Raw genomic sequence first — 27501 nt, 5'->3', positions numbered from 1 at the left:
AAAATCCCTGGGAGGTGCCGGAATTCTGTTCTGGCTAAAATTAAGTCCAGGTGTGTGTGTTTCCAGTAGAAAAACCATAGCATTTTTTCTTTTAATGACAGGTGAGACCATTTTTTATTGATCTTACTAATCTTTGTACAATTTTATCAGGCTTGTTATAGTTTAGAAAGTGCCCTGACATCTGTTTGCCATAATATACTTTAAAGTTAAGGCAGAGTATAACAAGTTTTATGATCACTAAGGAATAGGTCTTTAGCCTGCATTATCATAGCCCCCTTACAATGCAGGAAATGCACTGTTGATGCAAGATTTGAAAAAGCCCCATTCATGTGGAGTATCAGCCTGTCAAATGCCGTGCTTGAGGATTCAGGGCAGCAGTTTCTGCAGTCCAATGGTGCAAAAGAGGACAGCCCAAGGTCAGTGTGTGCGACATCTTGATGGATGATCTTTGCTGAAGAGTGTCAGACATTCTCATGCTAATGGTCCCAAGACACCAGTAGTCTCATTCAAGACAGTATACTGATTCCATACAGAAAGGTATGATACCAATAATTTCCCTTCACTGGCTACATGATACGAAGAAAGTAGACTCAAAAAGATTGTGAGAAATGTTCCTCTAACCAGCTACTTTGTTCCTTACCTGATGGTGAGTCCTTCCTGATCACAAAACTGATTCTTTTGTCAAACATATTTGAGTATAAATTTGAAATAACATTAATTAGTAGAAGGTGAAATGGTTTTGTCCTAATTAAAATGACATTGCCTATTAGATTGCCTAACTTGTACCTGTACATGGTCCAGGGTGTAATTTTGTATCAAGACTTCACAAACAAACAGCTGTGTGCAAACCAGGAGTTACAGGGATGTCCATTTTACATCCCGTATCCAGTTGAGGCCAAAAAGATAAGAGTGTATACTGGTGCTTTTATTTTGGCTTTCCAGGGGAGTGTATACCCTGAAAAGGTAAAAGTAATAGTGAGTTGCTGTGATAAAAAGCTGTAACTCCCACCTTCCCTTCCACCCCCAACATGCAGTTAAGTGTTCTAAATGGTTGTTTTTGGGCACAAATGACCCCAGCTGAGGACAGTGTAGGCAGCTACTGTATGAGAAGAGTGCAGAGGGCAACAGTCCCCTCAGTGTTAAGAGATACTCCATTTTGAGGAAGGAAGGAAGGAAAGAAAGAAAGGCAAAACAGTATGAAATCTTTGACCATCTTTTTTGCTTTGAATCGAAGAAGAAATTTGAATGCCTTCATCCAGTTCTAATTGAGTGAAAATGTGCATGATGACTAAGTTCCTGTTTACAGTAAGGGTGAAGGAAGACTCCCACAATTCCAGGCCCTGATGGCAGTTCGAATAAATCTGTTTGTGAGGGGAATAGGATCACCTGATCACCTTGTTTCCACTACATCTGCAGTGGGGACCTGAGTTCTTCACATGCAGCCATAAAATATTCCTACTCATACCCCAGAAAAGGGCTACCTTCCTCTAGACTCACTTGTTAGGCTGACTCTTTCTTGCAGCCTGCTGCCAGCCATTGGATGAAGGAGACACAATCTGTGGCAACAAAATGGTCTGCTCATCCTCCCAACCAGAAGGAAAATAAAAGAAGAAAGGAGACAAGAAAAAGTCAAATGTGATACATGTTGCTTTTCAGGAAACATATCCCTCCTTTGCCTGCTTCAAAAACGGAGTTGGTTGCAAAAGAGTATCAGCTGCTGTCTGTACACTGGTACGTAGACATTTGTAGTGAACAAGTACCACCCACTACAGCATTAGAGGGTGAGTAACACTGGGCAACTGTGGATTTTTACCCTGTAATATCCCTTTACTGATAGGGAGCTAACAGTGACAGCTAATTAAACTGATCTTACAGTGCAGGCTTTTATGGCCAGTACTTGCATCCTTGGTTATTTTTTATTTTATAGGCATTAGATCATGGTCCATGGGATATTTATTTGCATAATGATTTGTCTTCCAATACTGGAAGAGGCTATAATGCATGGTTGCCATCTATAATGGATTGTCTGTAATTGTTACGGATTTATCACCTTAATTATGGCTTTATGTTAAGTTACTAAAAAATTATGCAAACAGACATTTTACAATCTTATGTTTTAAAAATATGGAAATGTGCTGTTTACATTTTTCTTACCATGTGCTACTAAATTTTTTGACAAAATAATTTAATTGGATAGATAGAAAATCTACTCACCAGGTGGCGGCAGACCACACACATAAAAGAAGGTTGTAATTGGGCAAACTTTCAGAGCCAGTGGCTCCTTCTTCAGGCAGAAGGGATGAAGGAGAAGGAAGATGGTTGAAGGAAAAGGACTGTAGAGGTCTAGTGAAAGGCATAGATTTCAGGAAAGTCACACAGAACCACGGGAAGGGGAGACTTACCGCACGGGATGAGAAGGAAAGAGTGATTGTTGGCACAATAGACAGATTTACTTTGTACTCATGAAGGAAATCATTACAATCTATAAAACATTTAATTTAATTGGATACATAAAAAATCTACTCACCAAGCAGCAGCAGAAAACACCCATAAAAGACGGTTGTACTTAGGCAAGGTTTCGGAGCCAGTGGCTCTTTCTTCAGGCAGAAAGGTTGAAGAGGAAGGAAGAGGGGTGAAGGAAAAGGACTGAAGAGGTCTAGGAAAATGGGTATATTTCAGGAAAGTCATCCTGAACTGCCAGTTGGGGGAGACTTACCACACAGGATGAGAAGGAAAGATTGATTGTTGGCAGTCCCCAAAAATCAGTTTTTCCTTCTTATCCCGTGCAGTAAGTGTCCCCTGACCTGCAGTTCTGGGTGACCTGTCTATTTTTCACTGCCCCCTCCCACCTCTGTTACGTACAATGAACTTAGCTTTTCAATCTTATTAACTCATGCACAATATTTAAGTAGTAATCTCTGTCCTACATAGTACCCTGTCTTCCACCATTAAGCTCTCAGGTTTTCAAATCTCATCCGATGCAGTCTCCAACAATCAGTCTTTTCTTCTCATCCCATCCGGTAAGTCTCCCCTGACCCATGGTTCTGGATGACTTTCCCGAAATCTACCCCTTTTCCCATACCTCTCCAGTCCTTTTCCTTCATCCATTTTCCTTCCCCTTCAACCCTTCTGCCTGAAGAAGGAGCCACTGCCTCCAAAAGCTTGCCTAATTACAACCTTCTTTTATGGGTGTGTTCTGTCACCGCATAGTGAGTAGATTTTTTTACCTCTCCAATTAAATTTAATGTTTTATAGATTGTAATGATTTCCTTCACGAGTATGAAGTAAATCTGTCTATGAATTATTTTGCTACCACGGCTTACTAAGAAAAATTCTGACAACTGCTTCCAAACCAAGTGACAGAAAGTGTCTGAAATGTAGAGTTTAAAGACTTAAATCACACTTCCAATTTTTAAAATTTTGTGTGGGAGCCCCCTTGGACACCCCTCTCCCCCCCTTCCATGTTTGCCATGTGATTACTGAAAGCCACTTCTCAAGGTCAGTAGTTATGGTAATGACACAGAAAGGAGTTAAACTTTCGAACAAGCTTAATGAGCCGATCTGTTTACAAGTATCCAGTCAGTTTGTGACATTACTAGACTTCAGCCTAAGATCATTGAGTCGCACTGATGTGTGTTATGGAACTTGTAGTGTGAAAAGGTTGGTACTGTTTGCTTTATTTAGCACTAAGGCTCACAACTTGTCTAATTTGAATTCTTCTTCTTTCTGCTAAAATTGTTTTTGCTCTTTTGAATTTCTATGGCCTCTGTTTACATCCTAGCATAGTAATCATTGGATCTTGATAAAACCGTAATATTGGAGGAAATAATTTGGTGGTTTCTGGGCTCTGGTGCATAAACTGCTACTGTCATTCCACCCATGTTGGCTGGAATATCAACATAACATGTTGATATTGAATCTGGAATTTGTTTTTCACTTAAACCAGTTGCAGATGGATCACACATGGAACCAACAAAGATAATGCTTAAGAGTAAACACCTAGCAGTAACTTAACAAAAGTCGAGATGAAAACTTTCCGAAATTTAAATTTTGGGAAAGACGTTCTATTCTTCCAGCAGAGAGTAGCAGTGCTACAGTGGAAATGAAAAAAAAAGACTACCACAATAAAATTTGGTTCATTAGAACCAGGAAGATTAGAGCTCAAGAAAGATCTCACAACTTCTGTCTAAGGATAATGAATAAGCTAATAAAAGCCTCTTTGATTTCTGTCATTGACAAAAAGGAACTCATCAAACCAGCAGCGTTACCACTGAGATTGTCTGCTTCACCAGAAATTCAAACCTGTACACTGTTTAGATCAAATGTTAGCACTATTAATTGTCCATCCTATGGGATTGCCAAACACTGCTGTTACCTACAGCCATTCATATGAAAAACAGACACTTATATTAAAGGTTATGGTCATTTTGTGAAAAATTAAAATTCTTAATGTGCCCAATGCCCAAGTGATATGGTAAGTTTTGATGTTTTATCACTATTCACCACAGTTCCTCTTAATGAGGTGATGTCACAGTTGACAAGTATCTTCACAAAGGATCTCTTTAAACATTATCTCTCATCACATTACTTTCAGTGGGACAACAAATTCAGTATGCAAAAAAATGGCTCTGAGCACTATGGAACTTAACTTCTGAGGTCATCAGACCCCTAGGACTTAGAACTACTTAAAAGTAACTAACCTAAGGATATCACACACATCCATGCCCGAGGCAGGATTCAAACCTGCGACCGTAGCGGTCACACGGTTCCAGGCTGAAGTGCCTAGAACCGCTCAGCCACAGCGGCCGGCTCAGTGTGCAAACTGACTGGCTTGGCTATGGTGATCGCACTCAGTGCAGTTGTTGCAAATTTTATATGGAAAAATTTGATGAAGCAACCTTTCAGACAGTGAAGAAGAAACCCTTATGTTGGTTTTGGTATATTAATGATACTTTTGTTATATGACCTCAATGAGAAAAGTAAGTTGCAGATTTACAAAATTTCCTGGGTGATATTAATTCTAATGTCAAGTTGACTGTGGAAAAATAGAAAAAAAGTCAGATTTCATTTTTTGTTGTACAGTTACTTTGAAAACCCAACAGAGCTTTATGGCATGAAGTCTATGGAGTATGGAAAGCCCATTTTCATGGGTAGATAATTTCACATAACTTCCAATCACCTTCCTAAGTAGAAAAGGGAACTGATTCGAACATTTGTGTACCATGCTAAAATGATCTGTGAAGTAAAGTACTTGTAGGATGAGCTCCATCACTTAAGAACTGCTTTCGCAAAAAAAATGGCTTTCCATAACAAAGAGATAAAAATAGTGCAATAAACTCAAAAAAGTCTGGAGCTTCTAGTGAAAAAGAACCAACTGGACATAGAGTTTTTCTCTCGTTCATAAAAACATTCACAGTTCATTTCAGCAGAGTATTCAGGAGACATGGTATTCATGTAGTGTCCAAACCAACAAGAAAGGTGGACAAATATTTGAACACTTGCCATGGCTGGAATACATAAAAGCCCTTGCACATGCTGTCAAGTGTATACAGAAATTGCAGGAAGCAGCACAAGAGTAATTGCCTGATGAGCACATTGATAAATCAACTGTAGCAGATCATGCACAGGAACCAGGGAACCACCAAATTCATTTCTCCAGTACCACAGTGTTACCAAGATCAAATTATTATGCCATGATGTACAGAGAGACCATAGATGTTCAAAAGCACAAAAACAACTTTAACAGGAAAGAAGAAAGATTGAAATTAGACAAGTTAGTGGCCTTAGTGCTAAACAAAGCAAAAAGCACCAACTCTGCCACATTACAATCTCCATAACATGTTGGTGCGGTTCTGCAGTCTTGGGCAATCATCTGATCTCACGAACTGCCTGTTGGGGGGGTATACATATAAACAAGTCAGCTTACCAAGCATATTTGAGGTTGTAACTGCTGATGATGATGCCTCCAGCATTGGAATATGGAATGTTAGGCAGAGAAATGTGCCTTAGGCCACAGAATAATGCCCATAAAACAAAAAATAAATTGACCTGTCAGCTTTCTTGTTCTCTCCTACTGGGTAATTCCAGGCCCTCAAACCATTGTGGAGTGATGTTAGAACATCAGACTGAGACACAATAATGAAACAAGGTATAACACCGATCTTGAGCTATATTTGTTGAACAGCAACATCACTGTAATAACTTCAAGTTGAACAAATATATTTCAAGGAAGATGCAATACATGAAAGTCACAGATCAAGTAAACAGAGTAAGACGTGTGTACACTTTAACAGTCAAATCCTAACTGAGTCCAAGTCTAGCGGCCACTGGCTGGCTGGCCACTTAGGTGGCGCTGCTGCTGCATGGCTGGCAGACAGTGCTGCATGTAGAGGATGCGCGTAACTGCGCGACGGCACTTTGAAAGATCAGCGAGTCACAACACTTTTCCCCCCTTTGAAATTTTTGCAGAGGTCTTGATGGAGGTGGCCTGTAGATTGCTAACATCCATAGGTGTTGTTTGACTGGCCATAAAGTTTCGAGGAGGAGGCTTCCCGTATGGACGGAAGTGTCCCCGATGATAACGGGTCGAGATGACAGGAGACGTGGGGGTCGAATCTGCTGGGGCCCCGTGCACCAATCTGCCCGTTGCAGCAAGTCCGGTTGTTATAACAGGAGACATGGGCAATGTGTCCGCGTCCGTAGGAGAAGGAGGCAACTAGAGTTGCTCCGTCAGATGATGGTCATCTGTTTCCTGCATGGGCACGTCTCCTGGTGGCGTCAGTTCTTGTGCTGGCACCGATATGATGGTGAGAGGACTGCATTGTGAGTAATGAGAGATTCTAGTATCCCGAGCGTCAGGTAGAGGCGAAGGTGGTGTAGCAGCATCCGGAACAGGCATTGAAGGCACACGAGGCGGAAGCTGGTCTGAATGACGCACTGCAACACCCGTGTCTGTCTGGATTTCATACAGGCTTCGGCCACGGTGTTGTAAGATGCAGCCAGGACTCCATTTTGGCCGCATGCCATATCCCCGTACTCATACGAGGTCGGCGGTGGTGAACCATCCAAGTGAAGGCACCCGTGAGGTGGAAGCCCACAGAAGATGAAGTAGCGTGCGGGGTTGTCGGCCATGTAAGAGCTCAGCTGGGCTGTGGTCGCCCATGGGGGTGAAACAGTAAGAAGCCAGAAATTGGAGAAGCGCATCATCAGCAGGAGAAGAAGTCAGGAGTTTCCTCATCTGAGCCTTAAATGTGCGAACTAGTCATTCAGCCTCACCGTTTGACTGTGGATGGAACAGTGGGGCCGTGACATGCATGAAGCCATGACGGACACAAAAATCCGAAAAATCGGAAGAGGCAAATTGCAGACCATTATCAGTAACAAGAGTAGAGGGAAGGCCTTCCAAAGAGAAAATGCGAGCTAGAGCATTGGTGGTTGCCGTGGTGGTAGGCGACAAGCAACGGACAATGAAAGGAAAGTTAGAGTAGGCGCCAATAACGAGAAGCCAATAAGTACCTAAAAAAAGGTCCCGCGAAGTCAGCATGAATATGCTCCCAGGGCTTCTCAGGCGATGGCCACGGTGACAAAGATGACTTCGGGGTGGCGGGCTGTTACGCACAAGGGCCGCAGGCAGCGACCATGTGTGCGATTTCAGAGTCGATGCCGGGCCAGTACACATGATGGCGCGCCAGAGATTTTGTGCGAGAGACACCCCAGTGCCCTTGGTGAAGGAGGCGCAAGACCAAAGCACACAAAGACACAGGTACCACAACACGCGGCGAAGCATTTTTGGTGGAAAGGAGGATAACACCATCCCTAGCCGTGAGGTGGTAACGCAAAGCGTAGTAGTTCCGCAACGGATCAGAAGTCTTTGCAGACGGATGATCTGGCCAACCCTTCTGATTACAGCATAAAACCCAGGAGAGGGTAGGGTCAAAACCCGTAGCAGCCGCCAGCAGGTCCCCAGTGATGGGGAACCCATCCACAACCCGCTGCTCGGCAACATCCAGGTGGAAACACAAAAGTTCGTCCCTATCGAATGCCAGGTCAGGACCCATGGGAAGGCAAGACAGTGCATCAGCATTCGCATGTTGAGCCGTCGGCCAGAAATGAATCTCATAATTGAAACAAGACAAGTAAAGAGCCCAACGCTGGAGGCGGTGTGCAGCCTTGTCGGGAAGTGACGTTGATGGATGAAACAAGGAAACAAGTGGTTTGTGATCCGTATCAAGATTAAATTTGGATCCATAGAGAAAAACACCAAACTTATGAAGAGCATAAATAATGGCCAAAGCTTCTTTTTCAATTTGAGAATACTTTTGTTGGGCATCCGTGAGTGTTTTGGAGGCATAAGCAATGGGTTGTTCAGAACCGTCAGAAAAGCGGTGCGCAAGGACTGCACCAACCCCGTATTGAGAGACGTCCGTGGCAAGAACAAGATGTTGGCCAGGTCGATAAGTAGCCAGGCACGGGGCCTGTTTCAGCATAGTCTTCAATTTCTGGAAAGCCGCATCACATGACGTGGACCAGTGAAAAGGCATGTTTTTACACAACAGGCGATGCAACTGCTGAGCCACTGAAGCAGCAGATGGTAAAAACTTGTGATAGTATGCTATGTTCCCCAAGAAGGCTTGAAGTTCCTTAACAGATGTAGGGTGAGGAAGGGCATCGATTGCAGCGACAGTTTGCTGAAGTGGACGAATACCATCCCGAGAGAGTTGAAACCCCAAGTACGTGATAGATGCCTGAAAAAAATTTTGATTTCTGAAGATTACACTTAAGACTGGCAGTCTGTAAGAAATGAAAAAGTGTGCAGGAATTTTGAAGATGTTCGTCAATGGTGGAGCCAGTGACCACAATGTCGTCCATGTAATTTATACACCCAGGGACAGTGAGCAATAATTGTTCCAAGAATCGCGGAAAGAGAGCAGGGGCGCTGGCAACCCCGAATGGCAATCGTTGGTATTGATAGAGGCTGAAAGGCATGCTAAGGACCAGAAACTGCCGGGAAGCAGTGTCGAGAGGAAGTTGATGATAAGTTTCTGACAGGTCAAGTTTAGAAAAATACTGGCCTCCAGCAAGTTTAACGAACAATTCTTCAGGTTGAGGCATAGGGTAAGTGTCGATAAGGCATTGAGCATTTACAATGGCTTTGAAATCGCCACAGAGACGAATATCACCATTTGGCTTAGCAACGACAACAACAGGAGAGGACCACTCACTGGAAGTGACAGGAAGCAAGACCCCTGAAGCAGTGAGACGATCCAGCTCCCGTTTGACCTGATCACGAAGGGCCACAGGAATGGGCCGAGCCCAAAAAAACTTAGGCCGAGCAGTGGGTTTGAGCATGATATGAGCTTCAAAGTCATTTGCACGGCCTAACCCAGGAGAAAAAAGGGACGAAAATGTCGTCGACAAGGAATCCAATTGAGCATAAGGAATAGCATCAGAGACGATATTGACAGAGTCATCCATGGAGAACCCAAAAACGCGAAAGGCATTGAAACCAAAAAGATTCTCTGCGTTACTATGGTCGACCACAAATATGGGAACAGTGCGAACGACAGATTTGTAAGATACCTCAGCATCAAATTGTCCCAAGAGAGAAATCTTCTGTTTATTGTAAGTCCGTAATTGCTTAGTGACAAATGACAGGAGTGGAGAACCCAACCGAAGATACGTCTGAGAATTAATGATAGTGGCAGCAGAACCAGTGTCCACCTGCATGCGAACATCTCGACCAAGTATTTGGACAGTGAGGAATAACTTCCCTGAAAGGGAAGAAGTACTTTCTCTTTTTTTTTTTTTTTTTTTTTTTTTTTTTTACACACACACATGGCCCGACGTTGTGGACAATCTTCTCGTGAATGTTTCGTAAAACACCGCGGACATGAAGGAAGTTGCTGTGGGTTTTGCTGCAGTTTCTTAGAGGTTTGTTTACTGTTAGGCTGGGGCTGCGCTTGGGAGCATACTGTGGCCACGTTGGCCGGCAGGGACACACCACACACTTCGTCAATATCGCACAGAGGTTGTATTTCCCCGACGTCGCCCCAATCCCTCTATTTGCACCCCAGCGGCACAAGAAATTTCAAAAGACTGAGCGATGTATAGGACTTCATCTAGAGTCGGATTTGCCAACTGAAGGGCACGTTGCCCAACTTCTTTGTCAGGCGCCGATCGGATAATAGCATCCCGTACCATGGAATCGGCGTAGGATTCTTTGTGAACTTCAGTAACAAATTGACACTTTCGACTGAGGCCGTGAGGTTAAGCAGCCCAAACGCGATAGGATTGCTTCGGTTGTTTTTGACAACGATAAAAGGTAACACGAGAGGCTACCACATGCGTTTGCTTTTGAAAACAGATAGACAGAAGTGAGCACATTTCAGCAAAGGACAAAGATGCAGGATCTTTCAAAGGAGCAAATTGCGACAACAACCGATACATTTGAGGTGAAATCCATGAAAGGGACAGAAACTTACGTGTTTGTTCGTCCGCGACATGAAATGCCAAGAAGTGCTGTCGAAGACGTTTTTCGTAATCAGACCAGTCTTCCGCCGTCTCGTCGTAAGGAGGAAAAGGAGGTAGAGACAATGACAAGAGACGCCCAGCATTTGATGCCGCGACGAAATCTCGAATCGCATTTGTGAGAAGCGTCTGCTGTTCTGTGAGACCTTGCAATAGTTGCTCTAAAGTAGCCATGGAAACATGTGGGTCAACGATGGAAAAGAAAAATCACTACCTCATCGCCAATTGTATTAACTTCAAGTTGAACAAATATATTTCAAGGAAGACACAATACATGAAAGTCACAGATCAAGTAAACAGAGTAAGACGTGTGTACACTTTAACAGTCAAATCATAACTGAGTCCAAGTCTAGCGGCCGCTGGCTGGCTGGCCGCTTAGGTGGCGCTGCTGCTGCATGGCTGGCAGTCAGTGCCGCATGTAGAGGACACGTGTAACTGCGCAGCGGCACTTTGAAAGATCGGCGAGTCACAACAATCACATTCTTGTGATCTTGAATTGCTTCTACTGTGAGGGTGAGTTCCCAACCCAGGAAAGGGAAAACACTGTTGTCTGTCCTGAAACCAGGTAAAAAGCCATATAAGATTGACAGATGTAGACCATAAGCCTCATAAATGTTCTTTGTAAGTTATTCGAAAATAGTGAACTAGTAGCTGTGTTGGTATCTTGTCCAACTGTCACTGCAAGTTTTGGAGGACCTGTCCCCAACTGACCACTTAATTCACCTGGAGCCCTGTAAGTTTGGCTTTTTCCAATTGCCAACATCTCATTGATGTCTTCTTTGATTTAAGAGAAGCCAATGACACCACATGGCACTACCACAGCCTTACCATACTGTACAAGCTGTACAACAAGTCGGGATTTTAGAGCCCCCCCTCTCTCTCTCTCTCTCTCTCTCTCTCGGTGTGAGTGTTGTGTGTGTGTGTCACTAGCTGTTCACTAGTTGTTTTGTGTTAGAGTTGACATATTACAAGTACCCTCCGTCCACTGTAAAATAATCCCACATGCACCAACACTGAGTGTTATTCTTTTTCTGACAACAATCAACAGGTTCACCCCCCTCAAGGGAGCTTGCATCTCTCTTGTGAGTATGTACTTGGCCACCACAGGCCCCATTCCTTGCAGCGCTACTTCCCTTTTGGTGCTGCCAGTCTATCCTTTTACTATTGTTTTTTCCCCATGCCTTTCTGTTAGATGGTTTTCTTGGTACCAGTTGTGTTTGGATCTGGTTTGTGGTTTTGCACACTTGTTTTCTTCACTTCTACAACTTTTCATTCTTAACTGTATGGTACCCTTGTTGGATTTGACTTGAAACTCCTTTTCCAAATTTTACAGAAGTGTGGATCACGCAGGGAAGGTCACCTGCATGGCCACTAGTAAAGTGATCATTCAGTGGAATTGTAAAGGGTACTACCGTCACCTGTCAGAACTAAAAAAAACTTTTTTCTTCTTCTCCTGCAGTTTGCATTATTCTCCAAGAACAGCATTTCACTGATGATCATTCTTCAGCATTCTGTGGTTATTGTGCGTTCTTTTGGAACTGTGGGGTCCAAGAGGGCATCTTGAGGTGTGTGTAGTTTGGTTTGCTCAGATGTCATTGGTGAATGAAGTCCCTTTGTAGGTCATTGGAGGCAATAGTGGTGCAGGTGTAAACAACCTCATTGCAAGTGTTTACCTACCAGGCCAACTGTTTACCAGGCCACTTACTTATGTCGAATTGACGTCATTAATCCAACAACTTTCCCCCTTTTCTCCTGCTTGGGATGTCAGTGTACACAATCCTCTGTGGGGGAGTACAGCTGGTGACATGGTGCACCAGAGACATTGGAATAGCTATTCAGGATCGCTGATTAGTCATGCAAAGGTTCAAAGGACTTCCTTCGCAGACCAATCATATCACTTTTAAGTGACGTTGTGCTTAGGCTTGTATTTAATTAAAAGCAATAAGAAGGAATGCTGGGAGTGCAATGTCTCCTCTCTGGGGACATATGCCTCCTCATCTCAGGTGTGGGCCAAGCCCCTTGGTCTTACAAGCCACCAGTGTTCAACAGCTGTTCCAGGTCTTGTCCTACAGTGTGGTATTCGTACCAATTCATCGGTTCTTGCAGACCACTTTGCAACAGCATCAGTGTGCTCTTCCTTTCCAATTACCTTTCTATTGCTGAAACAACAAGTTGAAAACATCGCTTATGTTTCACTCCTCATCAGGCTGAATCCTATAATGAATGCTTCACTGACTGAAACTACTTCAGTCCATGATTCAGTTCACAGTCAGATGATCCAACACCTGAATGTTCGTCAAAGGCAACATCTCCTCAGGCTCCTCAACTGCCTTTGGTTCCAAGGTACCTTACCCTCGCAATGGCGAGATAGTAATCCTTAAGCCAGGCAAGAACCCAGCGTCACTCAACAGTTGCCAGAAAATTAGCCTGACCAAAGTACTCTGTAAGCTGCTTAAAAGGATTGCTGGGTAGTTGAAACTCGGGGGCCCTTTGTCCCCTTATCAGTGTAGTTTCCTGGAGGACGAACCGCATCTGATCATCTGCTTCAATTAAAATAGCAATTCAATAGGCTTTTTCTTAATGCCAACACCCTGTCACAGCCTTCTTTAACCTACATAAGGTCTACACCACCACTTGGCATTTTCATTTTATTCACCCTCTGTGACTAGGGCTTTTGTGGCCCACTGCTAATCTTTATTCATCAGTTTTTATCACACCGGTTTTCCAAGGTAGACGGTTCTTTGCTCAACTCCCCATGGGTCCAAGAGAATTGCGCCCCACAGGACTCTGTGTTGAGTGTCAACCTTTACCTTACTGCCATTAATAGGTTTGTGTCATCTGTTGGATGAAGCGTTGTATGTTGACAGCTTTTACATTTGATGCAGCTTCCCTCGATATGCTCTGTTGAACGCGAGTTCCAAGGAGCCATCCAGTGGACCTCTGCATGGGCTCTCTCCCATGGTTTCAAATTCTCTCCTACAAAAATGCGGGTCATGCATCTTTGCCATTGTACCACCGTTCGTGCTGACCTGGAATTCTGTTTAGATACCCAGCACCTGGACTTTCTTAGCACAGTCTCATTTCGCTGCCCCATATTCGTCACTTGAAGACTAGCTGCATGTCAAGCATAACGCTCTCTGCTTCCTTGCCCATGCATCTTTGGCTGAAGATTGTGGTGCTGTTACCTTTATTTGCCGGAACCTGGGAACCTGGTTTCATCTTGACAAGACTATGGTTGGAAGTTTATGGCTCAGCACCTCCTTCAGCTTTAAAAAACTGTTAGATCCAATCCACCATCATGGTGTGCACCTGGCCATTCGTGCCTTTCAGACTAATTCCGCAGACAGTCTCGCTACTGAAGTGTGGATCTTCCCCCTTCAGATTCAATGGTACCAGCTATTGGTCTCCTATGTGATTATCAGTCGACAATTCCCTGATCATCCCATTCATCCCAGTCTTCATACACACGAGGAGTGTTGCCATCCTGATAATCTCCCTTGGGTCGGACTACCAGTTGGAATGCGCCTTGCTTCCCTCTGCCAAAGTCTCCATCTCCCCTTCCCTAGTAGGCTGATGGTAATTAGGTCCTTCTGTCGCCCACCAGACTCATAGAAAACCTCAGTTCACTTCTACACAAGTTCCCAAATCATACTGTAATCATCAGTGGAGACTTTTTAATTATCTAACAGTTAATTGGGAAAATTACAGTTTTGAAGTGGTAGGGGTGTGGTAAGACCTTCTGTGGAACATTGCTAAGTGCCTTCTCTGAAAACTAACTTGAATAATTAGTTAGGAACCCCAGTATGATAGAAATATATTGGATGTAATGGCAACAAATAGACATGACCTCTTTGAGGATGTCCACATCAAAACTGGTACCAGTAACCATGATGCAGCTGTGGCAGCAATGATACAAAAGTACGAAAAAGACAGAAAAATATATATGTTCAGAAAACTAGATAAATAATCAGCACTGTCACATCTCAGTGAAGAACTTTAAAACTTTCAGCACTGGGCAGGAGTGTGGAAAGAAACTATGGCTCAAGTTTGAAAGAATAGTTGACCAAGCACGGAATAGATATGTACCCAGTAGAAAAGTTCATAATGGCAAGAAACCTCCATGGTGTACAGTCACTGTAAAGAAACTAATAAAGAAGCAAAGACTACTGCGTAATATGTGTAAAAGCGTTGGACCATAGATAGATAGAGGTTGAATGAAATGCATTTGGCTGTCAAGAGAGCAATGCATGATGCCTTCAGTGAATACCATAGCAGAATATTGTCAAATGATATTTCACGAAACGCAAAGAAATTCTGGTCATATGTAAAGGTTGTTGGTGGCACCAAAGTTAGTATCCAGTCCATAGCGAATGAGACAGGAACTGAAATTGAGGGTAGCAAAGCAAAAGCTGAAATTCTTTACTCCATTTTCAAATGTCCCTTTTCAAAGGAAAACCCAGCAGAATTGCTCCAATTTAATCCTCGTACCACTGAAAAGGTGAGTAAGATCAGTATTAGTGTCAGTGGTGTTGAGAAACAGCTGAAATCATTAAAATTGAATAAAGCTTCAGGCCCAGATGGAATTCCTGTCAGATTCTATACTGAATTTGCGACTGATTTAGCCCCTCTTCTAACTATAATCTATTGTAGATCCCTCGAAAAAAGAATCAAGCCCAGTTCTTCAAAAAAAGCACAGGTCGCACCCTTCTGCAAGACGTAATCCATAAAACTACTGGCCAGTGTCCAGTTTCATACTGGCCGGTGTATTTGACATCAATTAGTTGTAGAATCTTAGAACATACTCCGAGCTCAAACATAATGAGGTATCTTGAACAAATAACCACTTCAATGCCAACCAGCATGGATTCCGAAAACACCGATCATGTGAAACCCAACTCACCTTTTTCTCGCATGACATACTGGAAGCTCGGGATCAAGGCAGTCAGATAGATGTAGTAGCTCTTGATTTCCAAAAAGCATTTGACTCAATACCACACCTATGCTTATTATATGGGGTATCAAGTGAAATATGTGAGTGGATTGAGGAATTTCAGGTGAGGAGGACACAACACATTATCTTGGATGGAGAGTCATCATCAAATATAGAATTAACTTTGAGTGTACCCCATGGAAGAGTCTTGTATATTAATGACCTTGCAGACAATATTAATAGTAACCTCCGACTTTCTGCAGATTTTGCAGTTACCTACAGTGAAGCACTGTCTACAAGAAGCTGCATAAATTTTTAGTCAGATCTTGCTAAGATTTCAATGTGTTGCAAAGATTGGCAAGTCCCCGTAAATGTTCAGAAATGTAAAACTGGGCACTTTACAAAATGAAAAAAAAACGTAATATCCCATGATTATAATGTCAGTGAGTCGCTGTTGGAACCGGTCAACTCATACAAGCACCTGGGTGTAACACTTTGTAGGGATGTGAAATGGAATGATTACATAGGTTCAGTTATCAGTAAAGCAACTATGGTTTATTGGCAGAATACTGGGGAAGTGCTATCAGTCTACAAAGGAGATTGCTTACAAATCACGCGTGCAACTGGTTGTAGAATATTGCTCAAGTGTGTGGGACCCATACCAAACAGGACTAACAGGGGATATTGAATGTATACAGAAAAGGTCAGCACAAATGGTCACAGGTTTGTTTAAGCCATGGCAGTGTGTAAGAGAGATACTGAAGGAACTGCATTGGAAAACTTTTGAAAATAGACATACTCTTTCTCGAGAGAGTCTATTAACAAAGTTCCAAGAACCAGCTTTAAAACATTACTGTAGGAATATACTACAGCCCCCTATGTATCACTCACATAGGCATTGTGAGGATAAGATTAGAATAATTACAGCATGTGCAGAAGCATGTACATGAATGAAACAGGAAGAAAACGTAATAAGTGGTACAGTTCGATGTATCCTCTTCCATGCACCTCACAGTGCTTTGCAGAGTATAGATGTAGATTGTCCACCCCACATTTTCTTGTGCTCCCCCCACTTGGATTGTCCCAGGCCACAGGTTAGATTGACTTCTGCAAAGGTCCTAAAGTCTCAGTTGCCTCCATGTCCTTTCAGCATGTGTTACGTCCAATTCTTCAAGAGCTCCAGGGTGGTAGTATCTTTTAAACCGACAGCATTCTGGGTAAAAGTGCTTGTTTTAATCTACCTCTGGTGCACGGCCAGGGTGGTTGGAGATGGGGTGTCGTTCGCTGTGTACTAGATCTTCAGAATCCCCAATCCTACCTCATTGACCAGGCTACTCTTTCACCCCTCTTTTAGTCTGTTTTAATTGCTTTGATTTGGGTTGCTTCCTTTCTGCTTGGCCCAATTTTCTATTTTGAGTGTTGCACTTTGTTGAATGGTGCGTGCACTTGACTTCGGGCAGCTATTGGTAGGACATTTCTTGTCAGTTTCAGAGCCGTGCAGGCACACCCATTTGCTGAATTCTCTGTCTCTGTAATCTTTTATTACTGCGATGTCCATTGCATTTTAAGCCTTCTCGGTCTTACTGTTATGAATCTCCCAACTAAATCAGAAAACATTTTCAATGAACATCTCTGCTTCCAGATGCCCCACTCTTGGATCAAGGTATTGATGACCTCATTGGTTGGTCATTTAACTAAACCACCACCCCAACTACGCACCCCACACCCTCTCCACCCCCAAATCAGCCAACCAGCATTTGGAAGCTAGGGAATGTCATCACACTGTCCACTTTCATTTGTGACTCTTATACAAGGGTGAGTCAAATATGAACAGTAATTGCATTGTATAGATTTATTGATTAATCATTTACACATCTGAGACCTTCAGCTTTTCTCTACATATCCTGCTGCACACTCCACACACTTTTTCCAACGATTTGAAAGCCTGAACATTCTGCGTTCGTAAAAAATTCGAGGGCACATCATCAACAAATTGCGCACATGCTCCTTGACGCCTTCATTGTTTGTGAATCATTCCCCTCCAAGTGATTTTTTTATGTACATAAACAAAAAATAATGGTTGGAGCAGAGGGGAGGGGTAGGGGGGACAAATTTGGACTTTAAAAGTGGTAAAGTGTTTCCCAGTGCATGTCCTCCAATTTGTTTCTTGTCCAATTCGTGGTGTGAGACTTAGCATTGTCATTGAGAAGAATGGCATCTCTTGTGTGCATTCCTTGATTTTGTTTTGGTAGGCAGTTTTTGCTGACATTAGCAACTGGCAGTTGTAACCTGCATGCACCATATGTCAATCATGAAGAAAGTCAATGAGTAACTCTCCTTTGTAGTCAAAAAACATAGTTGCATGAATTTATCCAGATGTGAGTTTGGTCTTCACTGGATAGGCTTTATCCATTCTTCTCCACTCCTTGACATTTTGGGTTCTGTAGCATAATGATGGACTCAGGTCTCATCATATGTGATTATTCACTCCAGAAAATCCTCCTCTTCTTGCCTTAATCGATTCAGAAGTCTCTCACAGATTTCCAACCTCACCTGTTTTTGCTATTCTGTTAACAACTTCGGAACCCATCAAGCACTAATTTTTCAAAAGCCAACCTATCCACTGATAATGGTATGAATGCTCCCAATGATGATATTTCTGCTGTGATTTCTTTTACAGCACACTTTTGATCACCTTCAGTGGGCTCTCGACTGCACAGGTGTTGTCATCTGTGAAACTTGACATTAGGCGTTGAGTATGACCTTCATTTTCTACACTTTCTCAGTCACCTTTAAATTGTCTGGCCCAAGTAAACACTCGGTTCTGGGACAGTGTAACCTTCCCAAACTGTGCCTTCAAGCAAGTTAACGCCTCTGGGCTTATGCCCGTAGGTTAAAAACTTTATGATATTATGTTGCACAACAAATGAAGGAACATCTTGTTCACTCATGGCAGTATTGAGGCCATAAAAGGGTAGAGCAGCAATCCTAGCTGGTTCTCCCTCCCTAAAACGCCAACCTCCAATCCTCCACTGCACCATACCATTCGGAACTGCTTGCAAGTACACTGGTGCAATTACTCTTCGTATTTAAATCACCCTCATGCTTACTACTCTTCCTTAACCATGAGTATTGCAGAAACCTAGCCACAGAGTGCCATAAGAATCTTGCAGTCTAGAGCCTTCCCCCATGGCTTCCAATTTCCCATTGCCAAAACATGTGTTATGGGATTCTGCTGATGTAGAAGTTTGGTAGAGTTGTCTGATTTATTGGGCCTTTTTTGTGATGCCTCGGTGACATGGCCAGCACATTTGTCAGTTTAAAAAGGAGTGTCAGTCGAAACTAAACACTCTCTGCTTCCTCAGTAACATCTCCTGAGTTGCAGACTGCTTTACACCCTTTACAAAGCTCTAGTTATTCACCATATAGTGGAGATGCTGAACTGTCAAACAAAGCTTTCAACAAACCTAGCCTTCACCAGAATTAGATGGAAAAAAAAAAAAAACACACACACACACACACACACACACACACACACACACACACACACACACACACTCGTGCGCACACACTCACTCACTCACTCACTCATGCAGACACAACTCACGCACACATACTCACAGTCTCTGGCTGCCTAGGCCAGACTATGGCCTAAGCAGCCAGAGACTGTGATTGTGTGTTTTGTCTTAATTCCAATTGAGGTCTGTTTGACTGAAAGCTATGTTTGATAATCTTTTTGTTGTGCCCATACGCGATTCAGCATCTTCACTATATTTGAGTAGCAACCATCCCTTTTGTAATATTGTCACTGTTTTCCTTCTGATCTCCATGGTTCCAAGAGATTAGTTGTATTTATTTGGACCCCAATACGTATTGGGATTCTGGTGAATGAGCTTGCTGGTCAGTTAACAAAGGAGGCTGTCAAGACAGAAACCTTGTAGATGGGATGCTGACATCTTGCATCATCAGCTTTTTGAGGCTTTGAATAGTAAACGGCATGTAATCTCTGCTATGAAAAAGTACAAGCTATAAAAAGTTTAACAGCTATGTGGTGTCTTCGTTTTGCCAATCCCAAAGATGATCTATCACCCTCTGTCGACTCAGTATTAACTGTTCTTGCCTGACTCATGGTCACCTCTCTTAGGTGACAAGACACAGCCAATTGTCATCATGTGCGTGGTCACCCCCACCCCCCCTCCCCCCTCCCCCCTTCAAGTTGCCCATATCCTGTTAGTGCCCCAACTTCATTGCTCTGTAGTAAACACTGAAGCTTGTGGACTTGTAGCGTATTCTGTATGTTGTTAGATGACTGCACCCAAGTGGTATGTCTGGTTTCAAGTTTTATTCCTGAGATCAGTTTGTGTACCATCATTTGAAGTTTATCACTGTGGTCTCATCACTTACTTTTACCATTCAGTGACATAAGCATTCAGTCAGTCTTCTACAGAGAAAAGGAGGGGTTTCTGGTTGGATGCGGAAGCTGACCTCTCATCACAAGATTTCCCTTTGGGAGGCCTGTATTTGTTTTCAAGGCTGTACTTCCCCCACATCAAGGTATTTTATTGCTTTTTAATGCCTGCTTTATTTTTACTCTTCGTCTTACCTGGTTTTTCTCTTCAGATGAAATCGTAAAAGATCATATTGGTTGCCAGCCCTTTCCTCCTTGTGGAATTCATTTGGCTTTTGTAATTTAAGGAAGTTTGCCTGCCTGAAATGCCTCATTTCCCATGTAAACAGTGGTTTATTGGAACACATGTGAAGGATGTTAAAAGTAAAAAAGGCTCAGATATGACAATGATATGTAAATGTTGGAGGATTTCTGGAGTTACATGTGTGTCAAACCACAGTCTTTTTGTAGTGCACCACTTGATAATGGTCTTAACGCCAAAGTTGCAATAGTAAAAATAATTTCTGCAGTCAATGTGATTATAGTGTTAAAAGAAGTACTACATGACTATGAAGCCCATCTATGAGAAGTTAATAATTTGCCATAGAATTGTTAGTTCTGTGGTAAGGTGTGATGGATGCTATAGTTTTTCCGCTGGAGTCACAGTAGTGGCTTGGGAATTGGGGAAGTAAATAACTCTCGAGTGGTTGTGTAGGCTGGGTAGTAGGGATAGAAACATAGTGAAACAGTAAGGGAAAATAATTGCTTTTCAGGCAGAATTATACAAGGCTGGGAAAGATCTGGACGAGTTAAAGAGGGACAACAGATAACAGAAGAAACTGGTTTAGAACTTCATCTAATCACATTTTGGTGAATGTGAAACATAAGTTTGACCTGTTGCTTCAGTTAGAAACTGAGTCTCAGGGAGGTGTAGCTGTAGGCAGGACACAACAGACTTTCAGTAATAAATTGAAAAGTAAGAATGAAGGGAAGTCAATAAAGAGAAATTTCTGTTTAGTTAGTTCTCATCTCTAGAGATGGGGACCAACTTTTTTAGGATGAACAAGGATCAGAATACCAGGTCATAAATTGTTTTAAACCTAGTGCTGGTCTTGGTCAAGTGACAGAGGACCTAGGATCATGTTTTAAAGACTTCATCAATGATGACACCGTGATTACAGTGGGTGGGCCAAACAATAATACTGGCAGAGATCTGGAGAATAATCTAGTGTGTGACCTGGTAAAGACTGCACCAGTATCGAGAGATATTAATGTTGTGTTTGTGTCTGTTCTGAGACACCATGACTAACCTCATTTGCACTCTGTCAGGAGATTTAATTTGGTGTTAGAATGGCTGCTTATGTCATGTGCAGGATCACATTTTAGTATGATTCCTGTTGATTGCATCAGTAGATGGCATTATGCTGTGCATTACCTTCACATCAGCAAGAAAGGAAAAAGTGAATAAGTTAAGCCAATAGCAGATAACTTAAGGATGGAGGCACTGTCAAGAAAATACCAGTTATTACAAGTTCAGGATAGGAAGGACAGTAGGAAATAAAATTTTAAGAGAAGTTAAGATTGAAGTGAATCTTCAGATGGAGAGAGAAAATAAATATAATCCTGGCATACTGCACCTGTGCAAAGAGCTGTTGGTTAAAAATTTTCAGCAATTGGTAGAAATTTAGTTCTACCCTTCACCCTTTATTATCAAAGAAATGTGAAAGGCTGGCTGTCATTGTATCAAAATATTAAATTAATGAATTTCTTACCTGCATTGCTGTAGTCATCAAATCTAGCTGATGTAACCTGCCTCTCTGAAAATCATGTAACCTCTGGTACAGATGTGTTAAGTGTCGTAGAATTTAGGTTAACATCTCACTTTTGTAAAGCATAGATGGAGAAGAAGAAGAAGGTGCCATATTCTTCGAGAATTGTCATAAATTTAAGAACACAGACATTCAGAAATTTTGCCTAGAGCAGCATATGGAAGCATATGCGACAGAAGACTGTGTCCTACATGTAATGTGGAAGGCATACTGGTGCCACATTACAATCCCATTCCATTGCATCCTCTCCCTCCCAGTTGTCAGCTTCCTGTCCATTAAATACATATTATGGTTGTCTATGCCCTCAATCATTGTCAAAGATTCGATGACCATTAAAGTTAGGAATGCAGCTCTGTTGTGTCATCGTGAAGACTGTGGAATATTCAACATTCAAGATATTATTAATTCATACCTGTTGGAAATGATATCTATTCATTTCAATTTTTTCAGACAATGGGAAGTCCAGGATGGAATTTAGACTACCTCTTGTCATGCCCTGAAATAAGAAATGTCCTACCCACTATCCTTCCCAACCTTCCCACAGTAGTATTCTGCCACCCAATGAACCTACACAATATCCTTGCCCATCCCTACTCAACCCCTGCTCCCAAACCCTTGCCTCATGGATCATGGCTCATACCCCTGTAACAGACCTGGCTGCAAGACCTTTCCCATGCAACCTCCATCACACAACCACATACTTCAGTCCAGCCACAAGCATAACCTATCCCATCAAAGGCAAGGCTACCTGTGAAGTCAGTCATGTGGTTTACATGCCAAGTTGCAACCACTGTGCTGTGTTCTGTGCGGGCATGACAACAACCAGCTGTATATCCACATGAATGGCCACTGACAAGCTGTGGCCAAGAACCAGCTGGACCACCAAGTTGCTGAGAATACTGCCCAACACTAAGTTCTTCACTTCAATGACCACACATCATAGCCTGAGCCATCTGTATCCTTCCTATTAACACTAGCTTTTCTGAATTGTGCAGGTGTGGTGCCCCCCTCCCCCCCCCCCCCCCCACACACACACGCACACAGTATATTCTATGTTTCACTAACCTTCCCTGCCTCAAACCATAGCCACTGTCCTCCAGCCACCTATCCCCTTCCCTGTTCCCACCCCAGTACTACACATCCCTCTCTTCCACCAACACACTCAAATTCATTTTACTACTCTCCTTTTCTGCCCCTCCCCCGCCTTCCATCTAACCTCCTGACTGCACCTACCTCCCCTACCCTCTTTCCACTTCATCTCTGTTATGCTCCCACAAGCAGCACTTTACCATCCCCCACCCGTACCCTGCTATCTCTTCCACTCCCCACCTCAGTGTGTACCTCACCCCCCCCCCCCCCCCAATCCACCCAGATTGCTTCTCCCATCATGCGCTGTAGCTCACAGTCTAGCCTCAGCAGTCAGAGATGCTCGTCATGTGTGTGTGTGTGTGTGTGTGTGTGTGTGTGTTTGTGTTTGTGTGAATGTGTGTATATATCGTGTCTTATTCAGAAGCAATCCTTCTGGCCGAAAACTTAGTTATAGCAGTCTTTTTCTTGTGCCTGTCTGTGACTCAGCATCTCCACCACATGATGAATAGCAATCTATCCTTTTCATAATATTGTCATTTTTAATATTTCTTTTTTTTTTTTTTTTTCAGGACCTATTTGAAGAAAACAAGCATCCACACCCAATAATTATACTTACAAATGTGAGATATGATGATCTTGAAGCGTTAATTCATTTTATGTATCATGGTGAAGTTACCATAAACACAGAAGCAATGCAAGGATTTTTGAGGATAGCAGAAACCCTTAAAATTCAAGGTCTGACGTGTAGTACCCCTGCATCACCTGAACCTGCACTGTCCTCACAGGTAAGGAAATAAATTTGAACAAGAAACATAGCAATTCAATATATAGTGGTGCCACAAAAATGAACAATTCTTACAGTTGATAAAAAATTGAGGAGAAGAAAGAGGTTTGTATATTGTTTATAATGTACCAGGTGTACCGGTATGAAATGAGTGTTTGTCTTTTTTTTTTGTGAAAATGAAACACTAATTTTTAATTGAAAAGTAAAAGCATTTTATTCAAAGTACTGACCATTGCTTTCTATACATTTTGACCACCTTTCTGGCAATTTGTGGACACCACACCAATAGAAATGTTCGTCTTTTGAAGCAAACCAATCAGACACCTAATTTTCGACTTCTTCGTAGGAATCGAAGCGTTCCTCAGCCAATGCGTGTCCCATTGATGAAAACAAATGGTAGTCGGAAGGGCCAAGTCTGGTGAATACGGCGGGTAGGGTAGCAGCTCCCAGCCAAGTGTTTTGATTGTATCCTGAACCAGTTTTGCTTTGCGTGCAGGTGCATTGTCATGTAAAAAAATTACTTTGCCATGTCTTCTGGCCCATTCTGGTCTTTTTTCAGTCAATGCATTGTTCAAATTGATCATTTGTTGTCTGTAGCGATTAGTATTCACAGTTTCACCAGATTTTAAAAGCTCATAATACACCACATCTTTCTTATCCCACCAGACACAGAGCATTGTCTTCTTGCCGAATCGATCTGGTTTTGCAGTCGATGTTGATGGTTCTCCCGGATTAACCCATAATTTTTCCCATTTAGGTTTCTTAAAATAAATCCATTTTTCATCGCCAGTAACAATTCTATGCAAAACTGATTTTCTTTCATGTCTTTGAAGCAAAATATGACAAATAGTTTTTCGCTTTTCCATCTTTCATTCAATTCATGTGGCACCCATTTTCTACACTTTTGGATCTTTCCCATAGCTTTCAAACGGTCAGAAATTGTTTGTTTTGCAACATTTAGCATTGCTGCCATTTGCTTCTGACTCAAAGTATCATCTTCATCCAATATTGCTTGCAATTCGGCGTCTTCGAACTTTTTTGGTGGTCTTCCACATTCTTCATTTTTTACATCAAAATCATTATTTCTGAACCGTTGAAACCATCTTTTGCATGTTGCTTCCGATAGAGCGTGATCACCATATGCTTCGACAAGCATTCAATGCAACTCTGCAGCACTTTTTTTCAAATGAAAACAAAAAATTAATGCTTTCCACAAGTCATCACTTTCTGGTACAAAATTCTACATTGTTAACACAATGAAAACATATGATATTGTTTGTTCCATGACTTGATGTATACTAAATATCTTTGACAGATGTCATACCAACCAAACAAAAAAAAATTAAGGCTCGTTCACAACAAATGTTCCCTATCGGCACATTTGTATCTTAACGCTCATTTCATACCGGTACACCTGGTAAATGGATAGATTAAAAAATCCACTCACCAAGTGACAGCAACACACACACAAACGGTTTAACTTTTACAAACTTTTTTCATTTGTATGTTGTTTGTCATATCAAACTAAAGTTTTGTTCCTGCTGTTAACCTGCTCTTGCGGATACATCATTGTCTAATTCTGTGGTGTGAAATGGTTACAAGTGTCTGTGAATTAAGCTGGAGATATCAGTGTCAAATTTCTCAGTGTCATTAGTTATTCCTTGGGTAATTCTCCATTTAAAATCACGCCTTATCATGTGCTTTCATCACATAGCTTCACTACCATTGTTAGAAAGATTAGCTGGACTTCTTTCATGATAGTTCTCCTTTGTTAAAGGAATGAAATGGCATGATGTGAGACGAAAAGTGGAAAGGAACCTCTTGCCCAAAATTTTGGGTTTTGAGCTATTGAAATTTCTATGTTCATCATTAAATTCTGAGCAATAAGTAAAAGAAAGAAAAAATTGACACGAAATTGGAGTGAATTGTGACAGGTTGAATATTTGGTCTGGAAAATAAATGTTTTGACATGATAGTTTTAAAATTCCACTTTATTACCATTGTTTAATTTGACATATTTATGAAACAAATTCTGCTTACATATTATGCTAAAATGTTCTTTCAAATGGTACAGACTTCTTTAAGTCAACATTACACATTAAATGGTTGACTGCTTCAGATCTGTAGCACATTACAGTATACAAAAATTTAAAACCAAATAAATTGGTCCCCAAATTAAGAAAAATTGATAAACCCTGCACACCTTTTTTGGCAAAGTATTGATATTCTATTTATGGCATCTTTTAGACCAAATTTTAATTTTGGAGTCATTAATGGACCTAGAACCACATAAAATTTGGAATTCACAAAACCCCCAAAAACAGAACCCTGAGATCTCATATTTTATAGTGGTGAAAGGATTTGTTTTCTACTTCAAAAAAACTTATCAGAAGCGGTTCAAGATCTTACATTTTTACAGACAGCATTTTTCCCTTATTTTTTTCTTCTCCTCTTCGGTTCTGGAATATCTAGCTGGTCAGTTTGTTCCTCAGGATCCCCATTGTCACTGACTTGAGGTTCTGGTTCAGGTTCTGACTCTACTTCAGGATACAGATTGTCTTTGTATTCATCACTGCAATAGGGGTCTAGCTGTTTTTAAAAAGATAAAAGCATTTTCTTGTCATCTCTGTTCGAATTACTGCTCCAAAAAATGCAACAGATCCATTATCTTCAGGAAAGATGAGGTGCACAAATTCATTTCCATCAGTGTTCATTTTGCAGTGTATGTTACCTTCGTAACTTATGTTGAACTCCAAGTGGTTTCATTGAGTTATATGAGATACTCTGTTAGCACTACTATTTGTCAAGAAATTTAATCAATCATATGTGTTCCCAACTACTTCACCAATTTCATATGCAGTAGCAACAGCAGAGTGAACATTTGTTACGTACAGACTTCTCAGTTCCTGTTTGGAAGAGAGGTAAGTGACCCTAAATTTTGTGTTTAAAGTCCAAATGACCAGTCACTTGCAAATTTAATGTGCCGTACTGGCATGAATAACAAAACAGTTCTCTCGCTCGCTCTCCCTCCCTCCCTCCCTCCCTCCCTCCCTCTCTCTTGTATATATTATTATTTTTATTATTATTACAGATTCTGTAAGTGATATATCCAGTAAGATATTGTTCTTGTTCTGTCCTACAGAGTTGTTAGAGTGAATGAACATTGTGTCTTCTCCATGACAGTGGTTTTCCAGATAATTGTGGAAAAGACTAGTAATGACACTAGATCACTTTCTGGGTGTAGACAGTTAAATCATTTGTTCGCAGTTTCACACATGACCTAGAATATTCCAGTTCTGAATGCAACCAAGAAATAAATGTGCCCATGCTGCAATGAGTTCCTTTATATGATGTGAACTTGCTGGTCCGTGTGAAAACTGTTGTCAACAAGTTTTATCACCATCTTCAAAATTTTCCTTAGTAGTTTTGATAATCCACTAATAAACATCCCTTTATTTTGCAACAAATTGCAGACCGGATCTCGTTTTTTTAATAGTTTCTGTATTAGCATCTTCTTGCTCTAAAGCCATCACAGTTCCAGATGTGAAATGCATATGTAGCTGCGAGATTTAGGAGTAAGAGGACCTCTTGTCGGGCCAATGTTATTTTCATGTAACAACAAGAGAGAAATTTTCAGAAGACTAACTTCAGTTGCTTTTAATGATTTTATTGACTCCTGTGGGATTCAGACAACTTTCAGAGATATACCTATGTGTACAGAATGAAGTAAATTGCTTTACTGTACAAGTACACAAAAATAGATATTTTACACATTACCAAATGTTTTGCCTTGTACTGGAAAGTTTACTTTCCGACCAGAGGTCCCTTGTCACTCTTGTCTCACGTATTCACTCACTGAGATGCAAAGCATATAGGATATGTACAATTGTAGTATCACAGCCATCATCTGGCGTGAGTTGTGTTACTGTGAGAGTGTCAACCCAAGTGTCAGTGT

General features: G+C 41.7%; 1 protein-coding gene across 1 annotated transcript in view; it reads left to right on the top strand.

Annotated features, from left to right (window-relative positions):
- LOC126187790 (protein bric-a-brac 2-like) overlaps positions 1–27501 on the top strand; it is a 101088-nt gene that overhangs the window by 28875 nt on the left and 44712 nt on the right. The window contains exon 3 of the mRNA XM_049929062.1: positions 23332–23547. Within this exon, the coding sequence (XP_049785019.1) occupies positions 23332–23547 (216 nt within the window). The remainder of the gene's footprint in view (positions 1–23331; positions 23548–27501) is intronic.

The sequence above is a fragment of the Schistocerca cancellata genome, chromosome 5 (assembly GCF_023864275.1).
Source record: "Schistocerca cancellata isolate TAMUIC-IGC-003103 chromosome 5, iqSchCanc2.1, whole genome shotgun sequence".
Taxonomy (NCBI): Eukaryota; Metazoa; Arthropoda; class Insecta; order Orthoptera; family Acrididae; genus Schistocerca; species Schistocerca cancellata.
The sequence above is the reverse complement of the archived record's forward strand: the minus strand, read 5'-3'. Positions and strand labels throughout refer to the sequence as shown.